Here is a 23496-nt window from a genome sequence, read left to right as displayed (position 1 = left end):
CGTCTGCCTCCATGTTTGTCTTCACTGCAGGTTCTGAAGTCACTCCTATATTTGACTTTGTCTCCCTCTGTTTCTCTCCCTCCTTCAGTCACTCTTTCCGGCCGTCAGGACCCTCCTCCCCCCTTTGCTCCTGTCAGCATGTGTTGATCTCTCTTCCACTCACTGAGCTGTGTGTGTGTTATGAGTGACGCAGGGAGACATAGAAAAACTTATAGGCTGAAAGAGTTGGCACAGATTTTGAGATGAGCAGGAAACAGCAGTAGTTAGAGGACGAAATCCCAAAACGAAAAAAAGAAAAGAGGAGAGGGAAAGGACAGGGTCCAGTCCAGTTGATTCAGAGTTGTGGCAGGGGGAAGGGGAGGATTTTAGGGGGAGGGGTGGTTCGGGGAGACAGAGGGGAACATGCTGGCTCACTCCTAAAGTGTCAGAGTGTCTGCAGCGGGTCTCTGGAAGAAGTGCTGCTGCCAGTCCGCAGTCTGTTCAGCCATGTGGGAATGGATGTAATCTGAGGCGCCGTTCACCCATTTATCAAACACCTTCAGCTGTTTTGGGGGATTTTCTCTAACACCGAAGAATCATGGATTCTGACTCAGACTCTCCTTTCAACTACTCCTGGCCATCATTTCCCAAGATGAGGATGCGGAGAAAGACAGGGAAAAAGGGTAAAGTAGCATAAGAACAAAAAAAAACTTTTTTGTGTCTCTTATACATCAACAGCCACAGTTGCGTGAGTTACCACTAGTATTGAAGACAGACGTTTAAAAATGAGCTTGAAACATGTTCAGTTTACAGCATTTGACAGACACGACATCCATTTGGACTAATTTAGAAGAGAAAACCGTTGGCTTAACAAACAGACCATATGGCTCCTCTGCGTTAGAGATGGCAAACGTGAGACTTAACTGCAAAGCTGCCCTCTTGGCAGACATGTTTAACCAGTCACTGTGGAACAATAAAGTTAAAATTAGACTTTTCCCATTACACACTCTCTTACTCACAGGCCTCCACTGCAGCACCGAGTCAGTAAGATAACTGCATGTTTGTCAGTGATGTAACCTGATATGTGACAGTACGTTGGGGAATGTCAGATGTCCACTCCAGGCTGATTGAGTGGTTTGGTGGGGGAATTTTGACATCTTCAGGCCAGACTACTCTTTGTATGAGTGAACCCCCACTGAGGAGCCATGCCCTCATGTGACTGCTGGTGTGTAATACTAAAGGGAGACTTGATATGCATCTTATAATACCTCAGCTTGGTCACCTGCAGCTCATAGTGGCATTGAGTATGTGATTGAAGTGGAAATTCAGTGGTTTGATGTGAAACTGTACCAAAAATAATTGAATCCTGACACTTAAACTTGGCGTACCTATTTGTTGCTCCATTGTTAGTCGTGGGAGAGCTGAAGAGGATGCTAAAAATAGTGCAAAAATAAACCAGGGTGGTTAAACTGCTCCTTGGATGTCTGCAAATGGAGGTGTGCTTGTTGGGAGAAGAGGGTGAAGAACAGAAATTGAGACACGAGGAAAGATTATATTACTGTCATGGCTGTGTCATGGCTCCCCTCCAGTGGTTTTCTCCTCATCTTTCATCAAAAACCCTGGCAAGGTGATCCATGTTATTGCTTCTTAATTGTGATTGACATTGGTGTATTTAATATTTGCTCTCCTCTGCTGAGGTGCTCAGACATACTCTCCATGCATGTCTGAAGCTGGCCATATGAACCTCGAATGGACATTTTTAGAAATTGGCTCCTGAGTGCAATGATGCACCTGCAAAGTGAAATGTGATTTCAGGTGTGTGTGACCACAAGTTTATGTCTCCACTCTCAGAACTGATTGTTGCTCACTTTGGTTTCAGCTCTGCCTGGATCTGTGAGGCAGAGTGACGCTTTAAAATGTAAACACAATGGGAATGTGATGCTTGGACCAGGATGTTTTACCACAGGTGTCATAACTCAGAGCGGGTTTGTGGATTTTGGTGGACAATTGCTTTAATGATTTAAACGGCCCGAGCTCTGAAGCTAAATAATTGCGTTCCCCTTGTATAAAATAACACCCTCTGCTTTTATTTTTGTATCTATGACTTGTTATTTTACTTTCGCCATCATTTCTTGCAGTGACCGTTGTGTAGTACGGTTTTGAGAAAGCAGCTGACATCATAAGAGAAGGGAGCCGGTAAGCACTTCACCCTTATAGTAAACAGGCCGAGGTGTTTATACAGTTAATAATTATTGCCATGTTTTTATCTTGAAGTTGTCGCTATGTCCTACCGTCTCTGAAGAGAGAGAAGACTTTGAGAAAGAGCCCTTGTAATAGCCCTGCCTCCCCCCTCTCTTCTCCATCGCTGTCCTCAATCTCTCTCTCTCTCTCTCTCTCTCTCTCTCTCTCTCTCTCTCTCTCTCTCCCTCTACCCCCTCGAGGGGTGTGCATGGGTTGAAGGGTCACTTTCTGTGTTTAACTACCCTGGTCTGGAAACCTGGCACTGACTGCTGTCTTTGTCTGAGTCTCTGCAGTCTCCTTTTCCCTCTGTATTGACTCCAAGCACTGCTACTGTATAGGGTTGGCTCTCACTCGGGGACACACTATGAATATCACACCACTCCAAATATACCTTAAGAGAGAAAAAAAAGTCCTGTATAAATAGCCCCCCCACAAACTTCCTCACATTTCTTGAAACTTATGTTTCAGGTGGCAACCTGTGGAAAGTGCTCCCTGTGTGATGAAGCCTGCTCCTCTGGCAGAAAGATAGATTTTGTGCCGCTCTCACTTCTTAGTAATATGAACTCCCTGCTTCTCTGTTATTCCCTCAGTTAACTAATGGTAAACACAGATCACACTGCCTGACAGTAATGTTCACTGAAGTGGCGTTTATGGATCAGAGATGTGTGAATGATTGAGCCATGGCGGCCAGCTGTGGCTTTGGACCTGGCCCAGAACCTGAACCATTAGAGCTGTCTGTCAAAGCCCTGAAGTGGCAGTGTATGAAATAATACCTGCGCTCAAACAGCAGATCAACCCACATCATGGAACTGACCCCCTCGGTGAATTTGATGTTTTACTACAACTAATCCTATGATACATGGTCGAAGGTCTAACGTGAGTCTGTGCAGGTATTTGGGATTTAAATGCAGGTTCATATACGGTATATTGTTTTCATTTGAAACTAAGAGCCTCCAGATGTTTTCATCAACAGAAGAAGTTGTAACATTTTGTAATTTTCTCTTTGAAATACTACCTAAAACTTTTAAGATATATGATGGATGTGGTCTTTCTGTGTCCTTTCATCATTGGACTTGAGTTAATTCGTTTATATTTGATGTGGATGTAACGGGAATCATCTGGTGTCCTCATCAGTGTCTGAATCCCTGTTGCCTCTCAGATTTATTGGACTTACCGCCTGCAGGAAGCAGAGCCAATTGTTGGTCTGATTTATTTTCTGTTGCAAATGCTGGACGTCTCTTCTGCTCTGTGGTGCTGGCAGCCTGGAAACGATGGATAAACTATGGATTTGTTTAGAAAAAGAGCTGTAGAGTCTCGTTTTGATGACTGCTTAAGGGCTTGAGGTCAAACTAGTGATGCCAAAGATGTGTTTTTCTCTTGCTGGCACAGTTTGGCCAACAAAAGGTGAAACAGTCCCAACAAGCGCAATTATATAAGTGAGCGTGTGAGGCTGCCTCTTTTGGCCCAAGTGACAAGTTCTGAAAAATATATTTCCCCCTGTGAATGGGAATCTCATAAATAAAAAGCTGTATTTCCACAAAATGCAATCATAATGTTTGAACCACTGAGTTTATCCACAGTGTATTTCTGCATATTCATAAGCTCGCTGGAGTTTCAAGGGTTAGTTGATTGGATACTAAGAATGTTGTTGTTTTTTTTTTTTGCTGGAAAAGTTCAAATGTTTACAAGATCAATTCATGTATTTCTTTTGTGCCCATTTGCAGTGACTATACAACTCAAAATGATTCTCCATTGAGACAATAACTCACCAGTTTACAGTCGATTGGAAAGGTGGAGTATGTTTGGTTGAGTTGATTTTGCCTGTTCGAGTTACATAACACACTGGGCGTAATGCAAAGCCGCAACATTTAGGAATCATTATTCTAGTGTGAATTCAGCTTGAGGAATAATGCAGTTCAATGTAATGGTGTTACTTTAAAGCCACTGAAATTACTAACTTAGTTACTGAGGTTTCCATGAACTCATTACTTCTTACTTTTGTCGTTGGTGAAAAAAGTTGTAGAGCTGCTGTCTGTCTCCCTGGCTGCCTCTCTCAAGTGGCTGCTAGCTTTAGTGATAGCCAACGTTAGTGTGCCACCAGAGTATTTGCTGCTGCCAAAACAACATTCGCTTACCGTTATAAGAACTCTCTGTTCTTGTCTGTTAGTGGTCACATGAGATTTACATTTCTCTGAGTCTCACTGTCCTGACAGCTCAGCGAATGTGTCACAACAATACACCTACATGCACTCTACCAAGACATTCCTAATGGAGATAAATAAGTCACTTTGAAAATAAACTTGTGTATTACAAACATGTAATTCTTCTACTTCATATAAGAATGACTAGTAAGTGTATTCGACAAATGCTCCCATTTTAGTAACCGCTGGTACCGAACCAGAGTCCAAAAGAAATAGTTTTTATTTGATTAAAAGTTCATACATTGTAAACAACTGTTAACCTTGATGTGAATCTAAGTGTCACAGTTGGAGCTTCCCCAATTATGTGTGAAGTCGAAGTGCTACTGTTTCAATTTTGCTGATTTTATGTAAGTTTTCATTAATTATCATTTTAGAAGTATCTTTTATTTTTTTTGCTTTGTGCTTGACAAACTGTCACAGTAATATGTGTGGTGTGACTGGTAATATTAGGCTCCTTTGTGTGCATCCAAGGCGTATTTTCTAGCTTGAAATACCTTCTAAGAACATTTGTTGTGGAGAGGGCGTGCTTAATGCAGGGCAGCATCCCAGAGGGAGCTGCATGTGTTTTGAGAGCAGGAGTGTTTTCCCCTGTTTAACTGCAAAACCAGGCGACCGCTCACAGTGACTCCACTGTGTCCGAAGGGCTGCTCTCAATGCTACTGTGTGCTCACCAGGAGTTATTTCCACTCAACTGCTGTATCGAAGGCACGGTGGGAAAGAAACATACCCACAGAAGTCCACTCACAGCTCCATGCACAGCCATTCACGTGTGTCTGCAAAGGGCCACTCCTAACACACACACACACACACACACACACACACACACACACACACACACACACACACACACACACACACACACACACACACACACACACACACACACACACACACACACACACACACACACACACACACACAGATACACACTCATGCACTTATGCATACACACGTGCACACATGCACAGTACGCACACACTGCTCTCTCACCCAGAAACTCCTGGTCTTGAACAATGACATGCAACTTACCCAGGATGTGTATATCACTTCCTGTGTTTGTGAGGAGTTGCTGTGGAAACCAAATGCAATATTGAAAAATCCCCTCTCTCTCTCTCTCTCGCTCTCTCTCTCTCTCTCTCTCTGTCTCTCTCTCTCTCTCTCTCGTGCTCTCTCTCTCTCTCTCTGCTGCTTCTTTACTCTCTGTAGAGAAAACTCAGTCCATAAGGGAGAACCAGGCCTCATCCCCAACTCTGGCTGCGGCGGCCCGGCTGTCAGCGTTGATACACGGCAAAGACCAAGTGTACGCCAACGCCATGCTTGTGGACCAGGTGAGTCCAGTTAAAGAGCCTGTTTTGTTTCTCATGATTGTATCCATTAATCAGATCTGTATTTACTATTATAAGATGTATATTTATAGTTGCTGTAGATGAATGGTTCTTTTCCATGTCTTTTTGACATTTGTGTTCCAGGTGGATGAAGCTGACATTAAATACAGATCTCCAGGGGAAGAAGAAGTTAGCCCCGCGTCCCGTATTGGCAGCCCTTGTTGGGATTCCTTCTCCATGACTCCACCGTATTCGGGGAGCTGCTCCCAGAACCGGCACCCATCCTCACCCCATAACGGGCAGAGGGGAATCCAAGACACCAGCCCGGAGAACGACAGGGAGCCATCACCTCGGATCTCTCCCCCCTCTACCTTCGCCTCCTCCCCATATTTTCCTTCCTCTCCCCTGGCTTCTGCCTTACGGTTGTTCGAAGGAGCACAGAGCCGTCAAGCGGAGACGTGCTCGCCAGTCTCTCCGGCTTTAAATCGTAGAGGGTTCAGCTCGACAGAGGCGAGCCAGGGCCTGAGGTAGGACACTGCTATGCTTGTTTCTTCTTAATTGTAAGAGCCCTACAGTAGGTTGGGTCTTACATGTTTTAGTGAAAAAAAACAACAACAAGTATGTCGCATAACTTCTTGTACTTATTGATATAATAAAATCATTGCAGCTGAATATTAAGCATTTGCGCAGTAAAATAACAAACAAAAAAAGCCCTGTGTGCTGTGACCTACTTATTTAAGTACAATTTGTCCTTTGCTAATCTATACCAATGTACTTAGATGTAACCTCTTGTGAAACCCAGCAACATTCTGGCCTTTGCAGTGATTGTAGTCAGTGAAGGTTTGGAAAGTGACAGGAAGCTTGAATACAATTGAACTGTTTATGTGTTCCATGTTCTACATTCCTTCCAGTTTCCTCAGTCATGCAGGAAACAACAGAAGCGATCAAAAGCTACATGGTGTTCATATTTGTCCATGATGCCTGTCTGTGGAGGCCATTTGCCATTATCTAATCTAAATGATTAGGTCTATCTTGATCCATTATGTTGTCATCCATCATCTACTTGAACCTTTGACAGGATAGAGACATAATTATTCTCAGATGTGATTTTCACGACTTAAATGGGAACTAATCTGAATAATATCTCTGTGGTTTCGTCATTTTCTCAACAGAAGCCTAAACATTGTTTTTTTGAAAGTTTCATTCAGTATGAGGGCGCATGCGACGCCAAGATTTCTGACTTTGATTCATCAAGTCTACCAGTTTGTTTCCAATGAAAATATGTGTGTCTGTGTGTGAACAAATAGCCCTAGTCTGGAGTGTGACAGTGGAGAAGAAGACATACTGGGACATTCCTATCCATGCGCCTCTCTGAAGCAGAACTCCATATTCCTCTCCAGCTCCGGAGAAGAAAGGGACTCTTTTGATGCTTCACCCGATTTCAATCGCACAAACTCCGACAGCACGCACAAGCCCACCAAGGTATACCCTCATCTCCATGTGTGTAGAATTATCTAGCCTCCTGGCTCACCAGCATCTTTTCTTCAACTCTAAATCAAAGCAGTGTGTATGACTATTTTCCTCTTCAGGCAGGGAATTTACAAAGCTTTTAGTTGTTTCTCTTTTTGTTTTCAGTTCAGACTATTCGCACAATAGTACAACTGCAACAAACAAAGTCACCTGTGTCTATTTTCAACCCTGTTTTCATTCCATTCAAACAATGCCCTCCTGTCTATACTGCACTCCCATTTAATTAGCAATTTGCCTGCAGGATTTGTTCCAAAAACATTACTTTCACATTCAAATACTAAAAAGCAAATACACCCAGCAAATGCAAAATAAGATATTATAATGGCCTCAGCTTGCCTGACAAACAGTCATCAGCAGATAAGCCCACACTGTCAACAGTTCGATAACGTGAACAAAAGGTCAAGCGTTCATGGCTCCAATGGCCATGTTACCCTCCAATATTCCTCTTTACTGAACCTGTGAACCTCCGCTTACTGCTTTGCTGATCTGTTCTGCTCAGAACCCAGAAGAACCTGACGTCCGTCTGCGCTCCTACTCCTACTCCTCGCCTAAAGCCAAGCCGTCACGGCCGCTGCTAAACCGAGACGCAACTATCACTGATCTGGCAGAAGGTGGGTGAACTTTAACCTCTGTGCTCTGTAGCCTCTTCCTTCCCAGGGGCCATTTGAACGGACAAATGTGCCACATGTCTTAACCGGGTGGGGGGGGGGGGGTGGACGACACCAGACAGGTGTCATAAATCAGCCGAAATTCTATAAAGTACACATGTGTTTACCGTCAGCGCTGCTTCGAAACAGCAACGCACACAGTGTTGTTTGGGAGTAAGTTGAAGGTGTGTGGCATTAAGGCCATGCTTTATCCCGTGTAGATGGCGCATTCAGCAGCAGCGGGCGTTCTCTACTTCAGGCTTTATCCCTTTCTAAGTCCCTCTCTCGTCTCAACCAAGTTAGTAAGTAGAAGAGAAGCTAAAGTGAGACACTGCTGGTTGGTTGCCAAAGGCATTTAGTTTGGTATTATTACTCCTTCTGGTAAGCTATTTGGCAAATTGGTGGTGATCAAGACCTGCACAGTTTAAGGCTTATCTTCAAAGGATTTATTATTTGTCTACATGACCTAAAATAAATAATTGTTCATACATTTTCCACAAATAGCATTCACTATTATGGAATGTTTGCAAGACCTTGTTGCCCAAATTGTGCAGCTCTGTATCTGTGGTAAGGTTTTATTCCTGGTGGTGAGCGTGACATTTACATCACGCACAAACTATTGCCTCAGTAAGAATTAATGGGGATCCTAAATTGTCAAGTAATTAAAAGGCTTTTCCCCTTTAAAACTTGCTCAACTTCTAACTAAATTATCTTTCAATTTTTGGGTTCATGGGTACAATTTTTACTCTGGTTTTCGATTTTATTTCCACCTTTGCTTGATTGCTCTTGATTTTGTATTTTGTGTTTTTGCAGAACTTGCCACATTGGTTTGTCTCTGTAGCTTGTTTGCGAGACTTTTTCATAGACCTCTGTATTCCAAATTAATTCTAATTGGGGATGATAGTTTTGAAATCTGTCAGCTGATTGACTTGGAATCCATAATATTATCTCTAGATTAGCATGTACTTTTGACCTACTCATTTGTTTGTTCTCATTGCTCCACGTTGCAGAGCAGAGAGCGTTCAGCCTGACTGAGACGGCCAGAGAAAAGAGGTAAAACCAGTGCGTCATTCCAGGCGCTTAGGCAAGACCCGACCCATCTGTGCAGGATCCTGCCGAGGCGTTGCTCCATATTTATCCATAGTTGTTGACCAGTGGTCAGAGATTGGTTTGGATGGGGCCTACATGCATATGTTTGTGTGTGTGTGTGTGTGTGTGTGTGTGTGTGTGTGTGTGTGTGTATGTGTGTATGTGTGTGTATGTATGTGTTTATGTCTCTCTCGTGCTAGACCTGTGGTTAGGGTCTGAGTGAGCAGGATGTGACATACTCCCTGTTGCGTGGATGGATCCAGAATCAGTCTCTGATTGCAAACCTCAAAACAACCCTGAGTGTAACAACTAAACTAAGGGTTTTCTTGGATGTCAGACCTCAAAAACATCTTGCTAATTTCCGGACCACATCAATGTTTCTGAATTTGTAGCATGCACATATGGTAGTATTCATCCTGCATATACACTTAAGCAATTGTTCAGAGTTAACAGTTGCCTCACAATTCTAACATATAACGCAACTTTGCTAATCTTCATTTCGCTTCATAAATGTTGCGAGCCATGTTCATTTTATGGCTGATTTCATTTTCACTGCTTCACAATCCCATCATGTGCTAATTCATTTTTTTCTCTAATAGCTACGCTAACAGAAGAAATAGCAATAGAGCCAAGATGTTAATATGTCACGTTTTTTGTGTTAAAGCTACAATAAAACATGTTAATGCACAATATTGACATCAGTCTGATCAGACTCTTTGTTAATTTGCAATGTCAGTTTTGATCCATTAACAATATGTGACATTGCCTGTCCCTTAAGCAATCATATGTTTTATGTTCTACTAAAAACAGTATGTAGCAACTGACACATCTTATTCGCACACATAGTCTGTAGCGTTTAATCAAATGTTCTGCAAACATTACCATTGACATTTTGAATTACCATATGAGCAGAGACCCAACAACCTGGTCTGAGGTGTTTTATATCCGTGCAGGGTTTTGGGTTTCCGTAAGCGGGCCCAGTCAGCAGAGGAGGACAGCAGCGCATCACTCCAACACCTCACCCTCACAGAGTTCCTCAAAGAGTATGTTTTCATCAAAGCAGCCTCGCAGCCATGCATGTGTGGCTTCGCTCGATCTAACCCCGTCGTTAAAAAAAACATTCCCCTTCTCATTTATTAACCACATGAATTCTTTGCAGCTGTATCTGGTGATGTAGGAACCTGTCCATTAAATTAACACTCTTTATTCAGGTTGCTGCAGAGGCTTTATGTGTTTCTGCATGTTTCTCCTTTGTACTGTCCATCTCTTACCTTTCACCTAGAATGTGTGTCATAGCAAGAGTTACTGTAAATAGTTGACACATTATTAATTGCATTTTACCAAGGTCATACTATAAATAGCATCCTCTAGAGACCATAGTGACTTACAAGCATGCCAAGCATGTTGTTAAGAGTAATAATCTGTAGACCAGGGGTCCTGGAAGTCTGTCTGGACATTCTTTCATTCCAGCATGACACCAGAGCAGCTGGTATTCAATGCTTTCTCCTCTTCTAAAACTAAAATAAAGACAGATTCAATAAAGGGTGTGCACGTTGGATATGATACTGCAGTCTTACACCGGCCAAAGTGATAAAAGCCATTTCTGACTAATATTTTCTCTCTGGAACAGGATCGAGGATGAGGAGTGGGATAAATACATAATCCCATCTAAGGTCGAGTCAGAGAAGTACAAAGTGAGCCGAACTTTCAGCTTCCTCAAAAGCAGGATGTCAAGCACTCGCAGTAAGACCAAGGTGAGACACCACAGTGGATTTTCCTCCAGTGGAAAACATGCTGGTAGCGGTTTCCCCTGCATGTTTTCTCAGACACGATTGAAGATCTCCACAGTTAACTTTTCTAATAAAAGAAAAAAGTCCAAGTTGAAAGGGTTCCCAAACTAGCGCAGTAAAAGGTTTACCACCCCCCAAGACAAGCCAGGTCAGAATTCCTGTACTGGAGGGGCCATTGTTTGAGCGCTGTGCCTTTATTTGGCAAGGCAGAAAATTCTCTCTCTTCAGGTCTTAGCAACAGGACACAGTGAAAATATTCTCTTACATAACATGTAGATCACCCCTCCACACAGCACGAGGAACCAAAACACATTCCGTAGTATACGCTTAATCTCATGATCACATGTACGTCTTTTTATGTATGAACATACACAAAATGCACACCAGCCATTAAAAAACAAACACACACTCTTCGACTTCCTTGCAACATTTGATAAGAAAATAAACACTGCTATCGCACGCTTACACTGAGGGGTCCCTGAAAATGTCCCCTCTTAAGGATAGAGCACCATAACAGCAGCCGTCCCCACGGACCTTAACAAAGTAAACAGAGAAGCTCACGCAGAGGCCCCTTCATCTCAACTAACTTCACTTTAACAGGTGTGTTTAAGACAAACTTAGCCTGCTCAGTCCCTCTTAGTGTCCGCTGCTCGTATTCATGTAATTTCTGCTCTAGTGGTTTATACAGCATTGTAGCAACAACCACAGGCAAGTCAAGCTAAATGAATAAATTAGAAATATTTATGACTGACATTGCAGGTCAAGGGGAAGGAGACAAAGGATGGAAAGGAGAAGTCAGGAGCTGCTAATGGACACCAGTTTGTTCCTGTGTCTCCATGTGGCCCAGCACTCTGTGTGGCCTGTGAGAAGTCTGTTTCTGGGAAGGAGCTGTTGCAGTGCTCCAGTAAGTATTACACTGTCAATGCTCTTGTTTTTTGACATCCCGCTGTGGCTGCACTGTTTAAGGTTTGTTTAGGTTTCGTTGCAGTGCTGCCTTGATGTTCTGTTTTGAAGGAGGACATAAAGTTGATCCTGCTCGTCAGGAGCAGAGCAGTCAGTAATGAGAATAGTGCAGCCAGAGATGTGATTATTCTGCTTTTTATTGTTTGAAGTGAAATTAAGTAGAATTTTGTCCATCCTTGTTTGCAGACTGTTTCCAGAATGTCCATAAAAACTGCAGAGAATCCGTTGCAGTTTGTGGAAAGGTAACTGTAACTATTTTTTTTCATCTCATTTAAGCTCTAATTTAGGGAGAAGAAAATTTTTTTTATGAAAATTATTAAATCTGAGGGTTGATGAAACATGGGTTTGAACACAGAGTGCCACCCCAGGCCTTGATTATTTACATGCTTTGTTTCACACAAAGTAGTAGTTTTTGGTTGAATGTTAGGCTTTGTCATGTTTTTCACATTATAATATATTTATGTTAACAGGTGTTGGGATTTATAGGGGGAAAAAAAGCCCCACAAATCTTCTCCAGCAAGTTAAACGCTTCACTTATCTTTTTCCCATGCATCACTAATTACATCAGTTACATTGGGGTTTTTATTGTTGCAACATTTATTGAATGAAAAGTCACTGAAGGGCAACGTCTTCTGTGAAAACCTGCGTGTTACTCTGTCAGTTGAAATCAAACTCATATTTACACTTGCAGGTTCATTACTTGTCATAGATAGCACTGGTTGTACTGTATAAACAAGCCCATGTGCTTGTTCTTCTGTATCATAAAAGAGGTGGTAACACACTTATGGGGATTACTGTAGATTTATATTTACTTTTACAAAGAATCAACTGCATGAACAATGGTTGCATTTTTCATTGAAGTTTGTTTTGCTGCAAATGCCAGAAGTACATTACCAGATCTCAATACTTTGTTCTTAGACACATTATGTAGTTTTAGCATATACAAAATATAGAATATCTTTAAAATAATATGAGAATATCCTGTTAAATGTCATTCCAAGTTTTGTTCAATATTGTGTTGTGTTTATATTCTTTTTGTGGTGAAGTTCATTGATAAGATTTTACAAATAATATACAGCTTGTCATTGATCTATTGGTTGTCTAGCCTAAGTATGACATTCCCTAAGTCTCCCTGTGTCTCCCGTAATACTGAGCTCTGCAGTCCAATAAAGGCAAAATGCCAGAAATAAGATAAGTCAGTCACTTATGGAGGCAGGCGGAAAGGACGTTTGTAACGCAGGAAGAGTAAATTCCAACACTTGGTGACAAAGGAACTCCGGGAATGTGTTGAACATCACAAACCGGTGATGCATAACCACAATATCTGAGGGCAGCTGCTCTCGCTGTACTTTTGTGCGTGCGTGCGTGCGTGCGTGCGTGCGTGTGTGTAGGCCAACATCAAAACTTGATTTTCAGCGTAAACACTAGGATATGCAGCTGTTGATGTTAATATGATTGTCTTTATGCTTTTTCCCGCCCAGAAGCCGCAGGAGAGGAATGCAGTGCTGATGAAAAGCAAGACCTTGTCTCTCCCACAGAGTGAGTGACCACCAGTAATGTCCTCCCTTGGTTTCTGATTCATTTAGCTTTCACCTGTCCTCCCTTGTTCAGGCAGTAGTGGATTAAGTAAGGCATTGGTCACCACCTCCTCTCCCTCCCCTCGAGTTCTAATCCTGTTAGGGGAAAAAAAAGTTACATTTTAATCTGGCTCAGTGGGAGACCTGGCCTAGATTGTTCTTATGCACATATTTTTGCTTGAGCAAAAGGGTTGTTTGTCTTTCATAGGGCCTTTCTGTGTAGATTTTGCATGTTCTTCCTGCGTGTGTGTGTGTGTGTGTGTGTGTGTGTGTGTGTGTGTGTGTGTGTGTGTGTGTGTGTGTGTGTGTGTGTGTGTGTGTGTGTGTGTGTGTGTGTGTGTGTGTATGTTTTCTCAAGATACTTTGATACTTCGATTAACTGCCTTTGCATATAACAGTTGTAGACTATGTATAGAAACTTTCAAAAATATTTTTAAAAAAGCATTTGTTTAGCATGAGATGCATTTTCTTAGCTTCATATGGATCCCAACAGCTGTTAAACAAGAGAGATCGGTAAGATAGATGAAGATCTCAGTTATTGCACATTTTTTTAGCCGACATACTCAGCTCTGCTGCTCATCCCACAAATGCATGTCGTCTCATAAAATGTGGCACATTTTAAAAAGGAAATCATCAGGCTTTCAAAGGTATAATATTTATTGAAGAGAAGCAGTGTTGCAACATAATCTACCAAACACATTTTTTCCTATTCTTTGTATGTAGGCAAAGTAATACTACAGCACTAATAGGCTACATACTCAGTTCAACAATTAAAGATTAAAGCTTCAGACCTCCTCCTCTAGTTATAGTCGGTGACTTCATGGATGTAAACAAGGCATCTGGAAACTAAACAATACCTCAAGGTATTTATTTACAGAACATTAAAAAACCCTCAATGTGCAGCTGATTCCTCTTCATGCTGTTTTTCCCTTCAGACTGTGCGAAGGATAACTATCCAGCCTCCATTTTCCCTTCATCATCCTCCGCTTCACTTCCAACAGCGAGCAGGGAGAAAAGAGAAACTGTCGCCACTCTCACCAAGAGCCTCACCATCTCTATAGACACCAGGTAGGGCAGCAGTGTGACAGACATCATGGTAAAGCTTGCATTTTGTACTTTAATTACAGCAGTCGCTACACAACGAGAGAGAAATCCCATCACTTAAAATATATATTCATTTATTGACTGATGTGTTTTTGTGAGTTTTCGAAACAAATGTAAATCCTGTGGTTGTAACTGATAAAATGTTGCGTAAGACAATTTTCCTGAAGGTGTTATATCGAAACTGAGTTAATGCATCTGGTCTCATGTGAGCTTTTGTATCCATAAACTCTGAGGCAGAACTGGATCCTGAAAACTGAACAAAAAGAACAGCCAAATATGACTTCATCTTCCAAAAACTACAATCTGTTTCAAAATACCTAAATGAATAAAACATAATGCTTCTCGGCATGGGGCCACACGCAAAAGCACTTTTTTCTTTCTAAAACATCCTCCTGTTTACCTCTGGCCTTCTTTGTTCCTCCACAGACGGCTGAGTGACGCAGCAGGTGTGGACGGTGAGTCTGGCGTCACATCTTGTGCAAACAGCTCGATGTCTGACGAAGGGACACCGGTCACATTGACACCGCCCTCCACTGACCTGCCAGTCACCACACAGGGTGAGGAAAAGAGACGTTCAGGATTTATTCCACTCCTGAGATGATTTTTATAATCGCAACTATGACGTTGGTCATTATTTTTCTTATTCCAGATACTGTTGATGCTCCTCTGCTGAGCGACTTGTCGGCTGACCTGTTGGGACTTGAAGCGGAGTCGTGGAGTCTTGCTGTCAGTCCAGAGTTTTGCAGGCAACACGACAGACACACCATCAAGCGACAGGATGTGATTTACGGTGAGCTCACCCCTCGAGAGTCAAGCAGTGATGGACGCACCCACACAGAGATATTTTTAACCAGTGACTCTCGAAGTAAAGAAACATGCAGCTTCTGAGGTCTTCTGTAATGTGTTAATACAGTTTTGACAACCTAAAAGTTTCAGGAACCCATTAAAACTGGTTAATCACTGTTTTAATGTAGCCTACATACGATCACTTCCCACCAACACCATGTGGCTGATCTTAAACTTAAATTCTTTAACAGGCTAGAGAACATTGTTCATTGTGAGCTTATTTTCTTTCTATGATTCTGAAATTGAGTGAGACTGTTGACTTATTGAGTTTGTCTTCCTGTAGAAACAATTCTGTATTTCAATGCCGATACTCTTCTTTGGTTCTTTCTCCACCTTGTAGAGCTGATGCAGACTGAGCTGCACCACATCCAGACCCTCACCGTCATGTCAGAAGTGTTCAGGAGAGGCATGCTGGAGGAGCTGCAGCTCGATTGTGAATGTGTGGCTCGGATTTTCCCGTGCTTGGACCCCCTGCTGCTCTTCCACAGGAATCTGTTCAGAGCGCTACACGATCGCCGTCAAGCCGCGACCCAAACTGAGAACTTCCAAAATTACCTCGTCTATCAGATTGGAGACATACTGCTTCAACAGGTTGGTGATCAGTAGATCAAATGCAAATCGAGACATGCTGGCAATCAGTCTTATCCAGAGGCATCTCCTTTGTTTCTCAGTTCTCAGATGAAAGTGCTGAGAAGATGAAGCAGGTGTACGGTGAGTTCTGCAGTCACCACATCGAGGCTGTGAATGTTTTCAAGGAGCTGCAGCAACAAAACAAGAAACTCCAAATCTTTGTCAAAGTAAGCTCCTTTTCTTAGAACTTGTTTTTGTTTTTTAGATCTTTTGAGTAGCTGTCATTTGATGCTTCAATGTTCTTCCTGTGTAGGTTTTTATTGGGTTCTTTGGTTTGCTCCTGAAGTCAACATGCATTTGAAATTAACTGCTGTCTCTAAATTTCCCATACTTGTAAATATAGGTGTATTGTGTCATCTGTTCTTTTGTGCTGGACTACTGACCTGTCTAGGCTGTACGCTGCCCTCATCCATAGTCAACTGGGATCAGCTTCAGCACCCAGCCAACCTGAGTTGGATAAAGCAGTATAAAAAATGTATGAAAGTTGAATTGTCTTCTTTTTTCACAGCAACAGAGCAATAACTCTCTTGTGAAACGCCGAGAGGTCCCAGAATTCATCCTGCTGGTCACTCAGCGCATCACCAAGTACCCTGTGCTGCTGGAGAGGATTTTACAGTACACTCAGGGTAAATCTGCTTTACTGTGTCCAAATCAAAATGACAAATCCATACAAACCTGTTTCATGTTATCAGGAAGCAACGTCACAACAGACTCAGCAAAGGCCATTCATTCTATTGTTGCATAGTAGCAAAATACAAACAATGCACGACTCTTGTAAAGAATTAATAATCAGTGTTTATGTAATGTGTTTTCTGTGCTACGTGCCCTGTGTGTCAGTCTCATAAATAAATCTGTGTTGTACTTTGTGAATTATTTTAATGACCTCCCTGGCCAGCCGCTAACCTACTCTTTGTTCCTGCAGAGGGAAGTCAGGAACACTTGGACTTGTCGAGTGCTTTGGCTCAGATTCGAGACATCATTGCCGCGGTGGATCTGACTGTCAGTAGGCATGAGAAGTGTCAGGAGCTGCAGGAAGTGCTGGCTCGACTGGAAAACAAGAGCTTTGCCAAGTTAAAGAATGGCAAAGTGTTTCGGAAACAGGACCTGCACAGCAAACACAGGGATCTGCAGTATAAAGGGCTGGTTTACTGGAAGACTGCAACGGGACGTCTGAAAGGTGTGCATACGATCCATGTGACCATCTCTCAATGGATTTATTTTCCGTTTCCCGAAAACCAAATTCCATGTGTATCTTACTTCTCAGATACTTTGGCACTTCTGCTTACGGATGTTCTGGTTTTCCTGCAAGAGAAAGACCAGCGTTTTGTCTTTGCTGCCGTGGTGAGCATTAGCCCAAACAATGTTTTGAAATCACACACATGTTGTCTTTCTCCATTCCTTAACCCATGTTTATGGGCTGTCTCCTTCAGGACCAGAAGCCTCCTGTAATTCCTCTCCAGAAGCTCATTGTTCGAGAAGTAGCAAATGAGGAGAGAGGAATGTTTCTCATCTCCGCCTCCTCGGTGGGGCCCGAGATGTATGAAGTTCACACCACCACCAGAGAGGAGAGGAACGCGTGGATGCGGCACATCCGACAAGCTGTGGAGAGGTACTGTATGTCCGAGCACATGTGGCTCAGGCTAAGACCACAGTGTCTGTCTTGCTTAGGGACTATGGGCCTGTGTGTGCCTGTTTAATATGTGTCACTGTTGTGTCAGTCATTATCTAACCTACTGGTCCATATGGCAGTTGTCCAGAGGAAGAGGATGAGGAGGAACGAAGTGCTGAGACAGAGGAAGCCAGGCAAGCGGCAGAAGTGAAAGTTCAGAAAATCACTAAGTTCCAAGGTAGGAAAGAACCTAATATGACCCTTGCTGCTAAAACTGCTTTTTTCATGTCCTTAAAAATGCAGACTTCATGTAAATATTTAGCGAAAAAGTCACAATCATTCTGTAATGATAAACAACTAAAAATTCAAATGTTCCTGCTTGTTTTTTTGCAGAGACACTGTTGGGTCAGGACCAGCGGATCTGTAACAGCCTGGAGGAGAAGCTTCAGCTTTATGCCGAGCTCACTGAATTAACGCTACACTCGCCAGAGACTGTACCACACCGTCATCTGCTGGTACAACCAGCACAGTACACAGACTGTGAAACTCCTCGACAGGCCTCCTCATTACTCACAGCAGCACTCAGAGAAGGTGAAGGAGGAATTATGAGCTGAATATTGTCATTTACCACAGATAATCATAACCTACACCTTGTGTATATAAGTTATTTTTGTTGTGTGGCTTCACTAAAACTTGTAACGTGAAAATGTTTTAATTTCGGCCTTGCATATTCAGGAAATATACAAATTGACTGAAAAAAAATATTGAAGATTTCTGTGATGACAAACAAGTAGAAAAAAACAATAACCACAAAATGCCTACAATCCCCAAGTGGGAAGAAAGAGTTAAAGAAATGTATATGCTACTAAAAAATGTAAGAAATACTGGGAAAATGGAAGGGAGTCACAAAAATGTTTATAAATCAAGAGTCAAGCAATAGAAAGGCTTGTAATCCCTTCAAGGGTCACCATGGACACCAAGGATCTACAGTTGTTGATGTTGAAGTGGATCCCTTCATGATATCTTGACCATATCTGTCAGGTATTTGTCAAGTAGCAAACAATATCACCAAGGAAATGAAGTGCACACATACATTACAATGCCAATTTATTTCAAATACTGATACTGGTGAACTAATTTTAAACTGTTAGAGAAATTTCAAAGCAGAGATTGAGTGTGTCATATTGTAGGACACAATTTGATTTTCAATTAATTGCAATGGTTTTTCTGTTTGTTATTATTATTATTATTATTGTAAGCATATTGTTTTGATCAATGTTTGTTGTATTTGCAGCTGAGAACCTAATCACCATTCTTCAGACTCGTGACGGCCTCAATGCACAAAGTCAAAACTCTCCTGTGCGAGGACCAGAGTGCTGCAGCTACAACAGCCACGGCAGCAGCATTCAGGAGTCTCCCTCCGAACGTGAGTCTCAGATAAACTCTACACCTCTCTGTCTGTAAGTTTACTTTGCTGTCCACATACAAGCTAAATGCACTAATAAATTTACCCCATCTCCTTCTCCCCCCCCTGACTTTTCAGCGGATTACCTGAGCACGCTCAGTATGAGCTCTACCTCTCTGGGGTCTGACAGCGAGTTAACAGGATTGGACAGTGCGCTGTGGAGCTCTGCGGTAGAGCTGAGAAAAGGAGACACCAAAGGCACTCTGCTGAAGGTTCAACCACTTTAGTTCCCCATGTGCAACCTTTGTTAATGTGAATGTCCATGTTCCAGTTCGACTGTTATAACTGACTGTTCCACAGGTGGTAGAGAGCGTCCACAGCCTCACCCAGCTGCTCTACAGTCTGCAGGTGAGAATGTCTCAGCTAGAATAGCAAGTTAATACCGTCCCTGAAAGGCCAGTGTTGATCTTAAATAGTGACTAGAATGCACGTTAGTTCTGCTCTGATTTTGGCACATTTAACTACAAAATGTAAAAAAATCATGGCGTTGTAACATTTAGATTAATTATTATAGTTTATTCAATCTGATTAAATCTAAAGGAGATCAAGAATGGCCTTCCGATTACACAAATACGCACAAACACAAATACAAAAAATCTGTCAAACACTATACTCAGATTATACGGCAGGAAAGACAACTCAATTATCTTTTTCTTTGGAATAACTTTTATTTCTAAACAAGCCTTCTTTTTTTTTTTAACAAGAACAGAGCTTCGGGGAGTGCAGCTCCTGGACAAGTCTGTCAAGAAGCCTCCCAGCGAGATTTTTTCCTTTAATTTCGAGAAAGAACCCCGATAGAAAGAAACAACTGGCAAGGATGAAACTATGGTTTATTCTATTTAAACACACATTTTGATTTGTGACTGTGCTGATAGTGTAATCAAATTAATTAAACCACAAGTCTAAGAGCAGTAACCGCCTGTATTTATAAGGATATTCAAATTGCAAACCTCTAACCAGAACAAGAAGTTATTCCAGTCATCACTAGATTGCCACAGACTAAGAAATCCAGCTCCTCATCCCCCCACCTTTCAAGGCCCCGCTTCAAATTGTTGGGATTTACCCAAATCTAACAAATGTGAAACCTTTGGGGTTGTTGAGGTACATTTGAATGAGAAAAAAGAAATCATGTGAAATTCCAACAAGTATTATGATCATGCTTATGATACAAAAAGTGATCTGACTGATTCTTCCTGTTTGCAGGCAGCAGTGACACTTCAGGACAGCTGCTACGAAGTCCAGAAACTCCTTCTCCAAGACGGGGAAAAGCCTCAGCTCCGAACCCTGCCCTCCACGCAAAGCAGCCTGGTATCAGCCATCATGTTTTCATATCAAAATATACGTTTATTACTTAGATCACAGTCACAGTCTGAACTGTAGTTATATAATTCAGATGTACATCTTTGGACTAATAACAGAAACTTTTGGGGGGGATTTACTTGTTATACAGGAGCCAGAGAAGCAGAGGAGTGGTGAAAAAAAGAAAGAAGAAACTGAAAAAAAGGGGATGGAGAGGAAAAGAGAAGAAGTGGATGAGGTGCAGAAACTCCACGTGAAGCTGAAACAACAGCAGCAGCGGTGGGACAAAGAGTGTGTGGCCCGAGAGAGACAACAGGTGAGACTCATGCTGATCCTCTGCAAGTTTGTTTATGTGTGACGATAAACTAAACTTTCTGTTTTCACATTGTGACTGTGACTGTATCATCGCATACTTTCATCGTGAGTCTTAAATCACCTACAATTCCCTGGTGTAGTTTTCCTGGTAAAAGCCATTTAATTAAAATATGTAATCAAAAGATAAAGTACAGCCTGTAGACAGATGTTGTGCAAAATGCTGTGCAAGACTATATATAAATCCGTAAGATGAAGAAATGTCATCATAAAAAAATTAATTAAAAGAATCAAGCTTGTTCATGTTTCAGCTGATGGGTTGCTGGGATATTTTCAGCCTTCAGAAACAAAGTTTTGCACTTCAGCTGTTTGTGTCAGCATTTTCTGACGAAACAAAAATGATAGTATATTTAAAAACATGGACTGTTCAAAACCTACCTCTAAACTCATAATGGAACTTTCAATAATTATAGGTGACATACTAGAGTATCACAAAGAAAATTTCACAGGCTTTAAGTTTTTGAAGACGTTCTTCATGTCTTTTTTGAAGGTTTTATTTGTACTGAATTGATGAAGCTTTAAGATAAGGCATGAAATGTCTTCAAGAGCTTTGAGCAAGTCTAATTGCATATCCCGTATAATTCCCAAGTCTGAGAATTACCATGAATTTGTAGACTGAAATTGTCAGACATGCTGCAATTTGCAATCCTTCAGCTTTTAATATGAACATAAATGGAGGCCAGTCTGTTTTGAGCACAGAAAGTCAGAGTGAGTTCTGTTTCTGATCAGCGTGAGTTCTTTATGTGCACAGAGTGAACAGGAGAGCGTGCTGGAGCAGCGAGAGCAGCAGTGCCTCCTAGAGGCCGAGCGGCTGCGCTGCCAGCGTGAAGAGCTTGAGGCCCAGCTGCTGGAGTATCAGCAGAACCTAGACAGGCTGAGGGAGGGCCAGAGGAATGTGGAGAGAGAGAAGGAAAAGATTGAAGCCCAACAGAGGCTTCTGCAGAGCTGGAGGCACAGCCGCCAGAGCAGCCTGCCTGTTACCATACCGATGGATGGATACAAGGTGGGTGAAGCAGAGTGGGGACAGTGACGGTTTAATCAAAGCAGCGGGATCACAAAGAGGGAGTCAGATGGAGAAATCAAAACGCTGCTAAAATAAATCATGCTGTTCTTTCAAACTTCCAGGTGTCTACCCACAGCCGCTCAGGCAGCCTGGACGGTAACTGCTCAGTGTATGAGAATGAGGCGGCCCTCCTCGCCTCCCTCCATCAGAACCACCTTCACCAACCCGCAGGCAACAACCAGAACCAGCACCTGCTCTCTGTGCCGAGAAAAAACCACGATGGTGCCCTGCATGGCTCCACCTACAGTGCTGACCTTGGCCTTAGTGCCAGCCTCTACAACAGCCTCAACACCCTCCTGAGCCAGGCGCACAGCAAACAGCCTCTGGATGCTGTAACATACCCAAATTATACCAACAACCGCGGCTGCTCACAGCCCCTGCATGACTTCAGCCACACATTCAGCAGCAAAGTCCCCACAGAGCCACAGACCAACAATAGTAAGAACTATAAGACATTAGCCTCATGCCATCCTCCAGTTCCCCGAAATTTTAATCCAATCGTCCTCTTGACACTCTTCTGTTCTTGTTTTTTCCAGCAGACTTCAGCCCAGCGCTGCAGAGACAATCTCCCGGCCCCTGGAGGTCAGAGGTCACGGGTCACGAACTTTATGAAGGCGACTACTCAACGTCCCCTTCTCTTACCCCCCTCCTCCCCCCACAGGCCTACCTCTCTCTGGAAGGACAGAACGGGGAGGATGGAGGCGAGGAGAACATTGTTTACCTCTGAAGGTCATGAGAAGCTGCCTATAGTAGGATGGTTGATGGCTCAGTTGGTTGCAGGTTCGATTCCCCATCTCCCCCTGTCCACATGTTGAAGTGTCCTTGAACAAGACACTGAACCCCAAAACGCTCCCAATGGATGGATTGAGTGCCTTGCATGGCAGCAGCCTCCATTGGTGTGTGTTATATAAGTTAAATCAATTTACCATAATAAACCAGTTTCTTGTCTTGTATGTGTTTATCTATGTATTTAAAGTCATTTTATACACCCAGGACTAAAAGGAGATTGTTACAATGAGATTATGAACTTACGGACTTTACCTTTATCAACATATGTGGTGCGCTTTTATCATTGTGGATGATCAAACCATTGTGCCTTTTGTATATAAAAAACCCAAACTGTAAATCAGCTTTTTTTACTTGGAATATGTGCATTGGTGTGTTTTTAATAACTGTTGCACTTCTTTGATGGCTGAGGTACCTTTGTGTTAAAAACACTTTGACCTAAAGTACCAAGAAATCAGGACTCATCCACCGTTCCCAGGAGCACTTAACAGAAAATGAAATTATATGAGTGGCCAATGAAGCCCTTCAACAAACTATGTACATGCAGAGTGCCATTATTTCCTCAACATGATCTGTGAACATATTTATAAGGGATTGTTCTAAACATAGAAATATACTGACATTATTGTATAAATGTTGAATATATGTATAGTCTAATGTAAGGGCTACCTATGCACAGGATGTCGGAAGATCTTTTATTGCTTTCTTTAATGTTCTCACTTAAGTGCCAAAAATCTTGCTATCTGATACTGTAATTGATTTCTGTAAAGAGTGGGTTGTATTTTTTTTTTTCTTTAATGCCTTCCCTGATAATTTATTGCATATAAATCGCTTCATGCACTGTCGGTATGCATAATTGTTTTTATTCATGTCACTTCTATAGTTGTAACTGTGATGTGCCCTGTGGATACTGTGCATAAAAAACTATTGTGGCAAACCTCTGTGTACTGTGCTTGTGTAAAATTGGCTATCAGTGGGAT

General features: G+C 42.3%; 1 protein-coding gene across 1 annotated transcript; it reads left to right on the top strand.

Annotated features, from left to right (window-relative positions):
- Window positions 1–395: 395 nt before the first annotated feature.
- LOC308112476 (rho guanine nucleotide exchange factor 28-like) lies at window positions 396–23450 on the top strand. The gene is made up of 29 exons (XM_080468022.1): window positions 396–662; window positions 5628–5749; window positions 5891–6273; window positions 7054–7228; window positions 7776–7887; window positions 8934–8976; window positions 10643–10766; window positions 11562–11706; window positions 11952–12007; window positions 13247–13304; window positions 14278–14410; window positions 14873–15003; window positions 15096–15236; window positions 15633–15883; window positions 15964–16089; window positions 16431–16548; window positions 16845–17099; window positions 17187–17263; window positions 17353–17531; window positions 17672–17769; window positions 17925–18122; window positions 18826–18957; window positions 19075–19208; window positions 19297–19344; window positions 20200–20304; window positions 20447–20611; window positions 21419–21670; window positions 21793–22168; window positions 22267–23450. The coding sequence occupies exons 1-29, from the start codon at window positions 578–580 to the stop codon at window positions 22455–22457; spliced, it is 4413 nt and encodes a 1470-aa protein (XP_080324148.1). The 5' UTR covers window positions 396–577; the 3' UTR covers window positions 22458–23450.
- Window positions 23451–23496: the final 46 nt, after the last annotated feature.

This window comes from Lipophrys pholis, assembly GCF_963383615.2.
Source record: "Lipophrys pholis genome assembly, chromosome: 7".
In the NCBI taxonomy this organism is placed as follows: Eukaryota; Metazoa; Chordata; class Actinopteri; order Blenniiformes; family Blenniidae; genus Lipophrys; species Lipophrys pholis.
Note: the sequence above shows the minus strand (reverse complement) of the source record. Positions and strands in the feature narration are given on the sequence as shown.

Coding starts and splice junctions, on each gene's coding strand:
- LOC308112476 (XM_080468022.1), top strand. CDS start 578: ATGGATTCTGACTCAGACTCTCCTTTCAACTACTCCTGGCCATCATTT. Junction 8,977..10,642: donor GAGACGGCCAGAGAAAAGAG/GTAAAACCAGTG, acceptor TCTCTGGAACAG/GATCGAGGATGAGGAGTGGG. Junction 20,612..21,418: donor TGGCCCGAGAGAGACAACAG/GTGAGACTCATG, acceptor TTATGTGCACAG/AGTGAACAGGAGAGCGTGCT.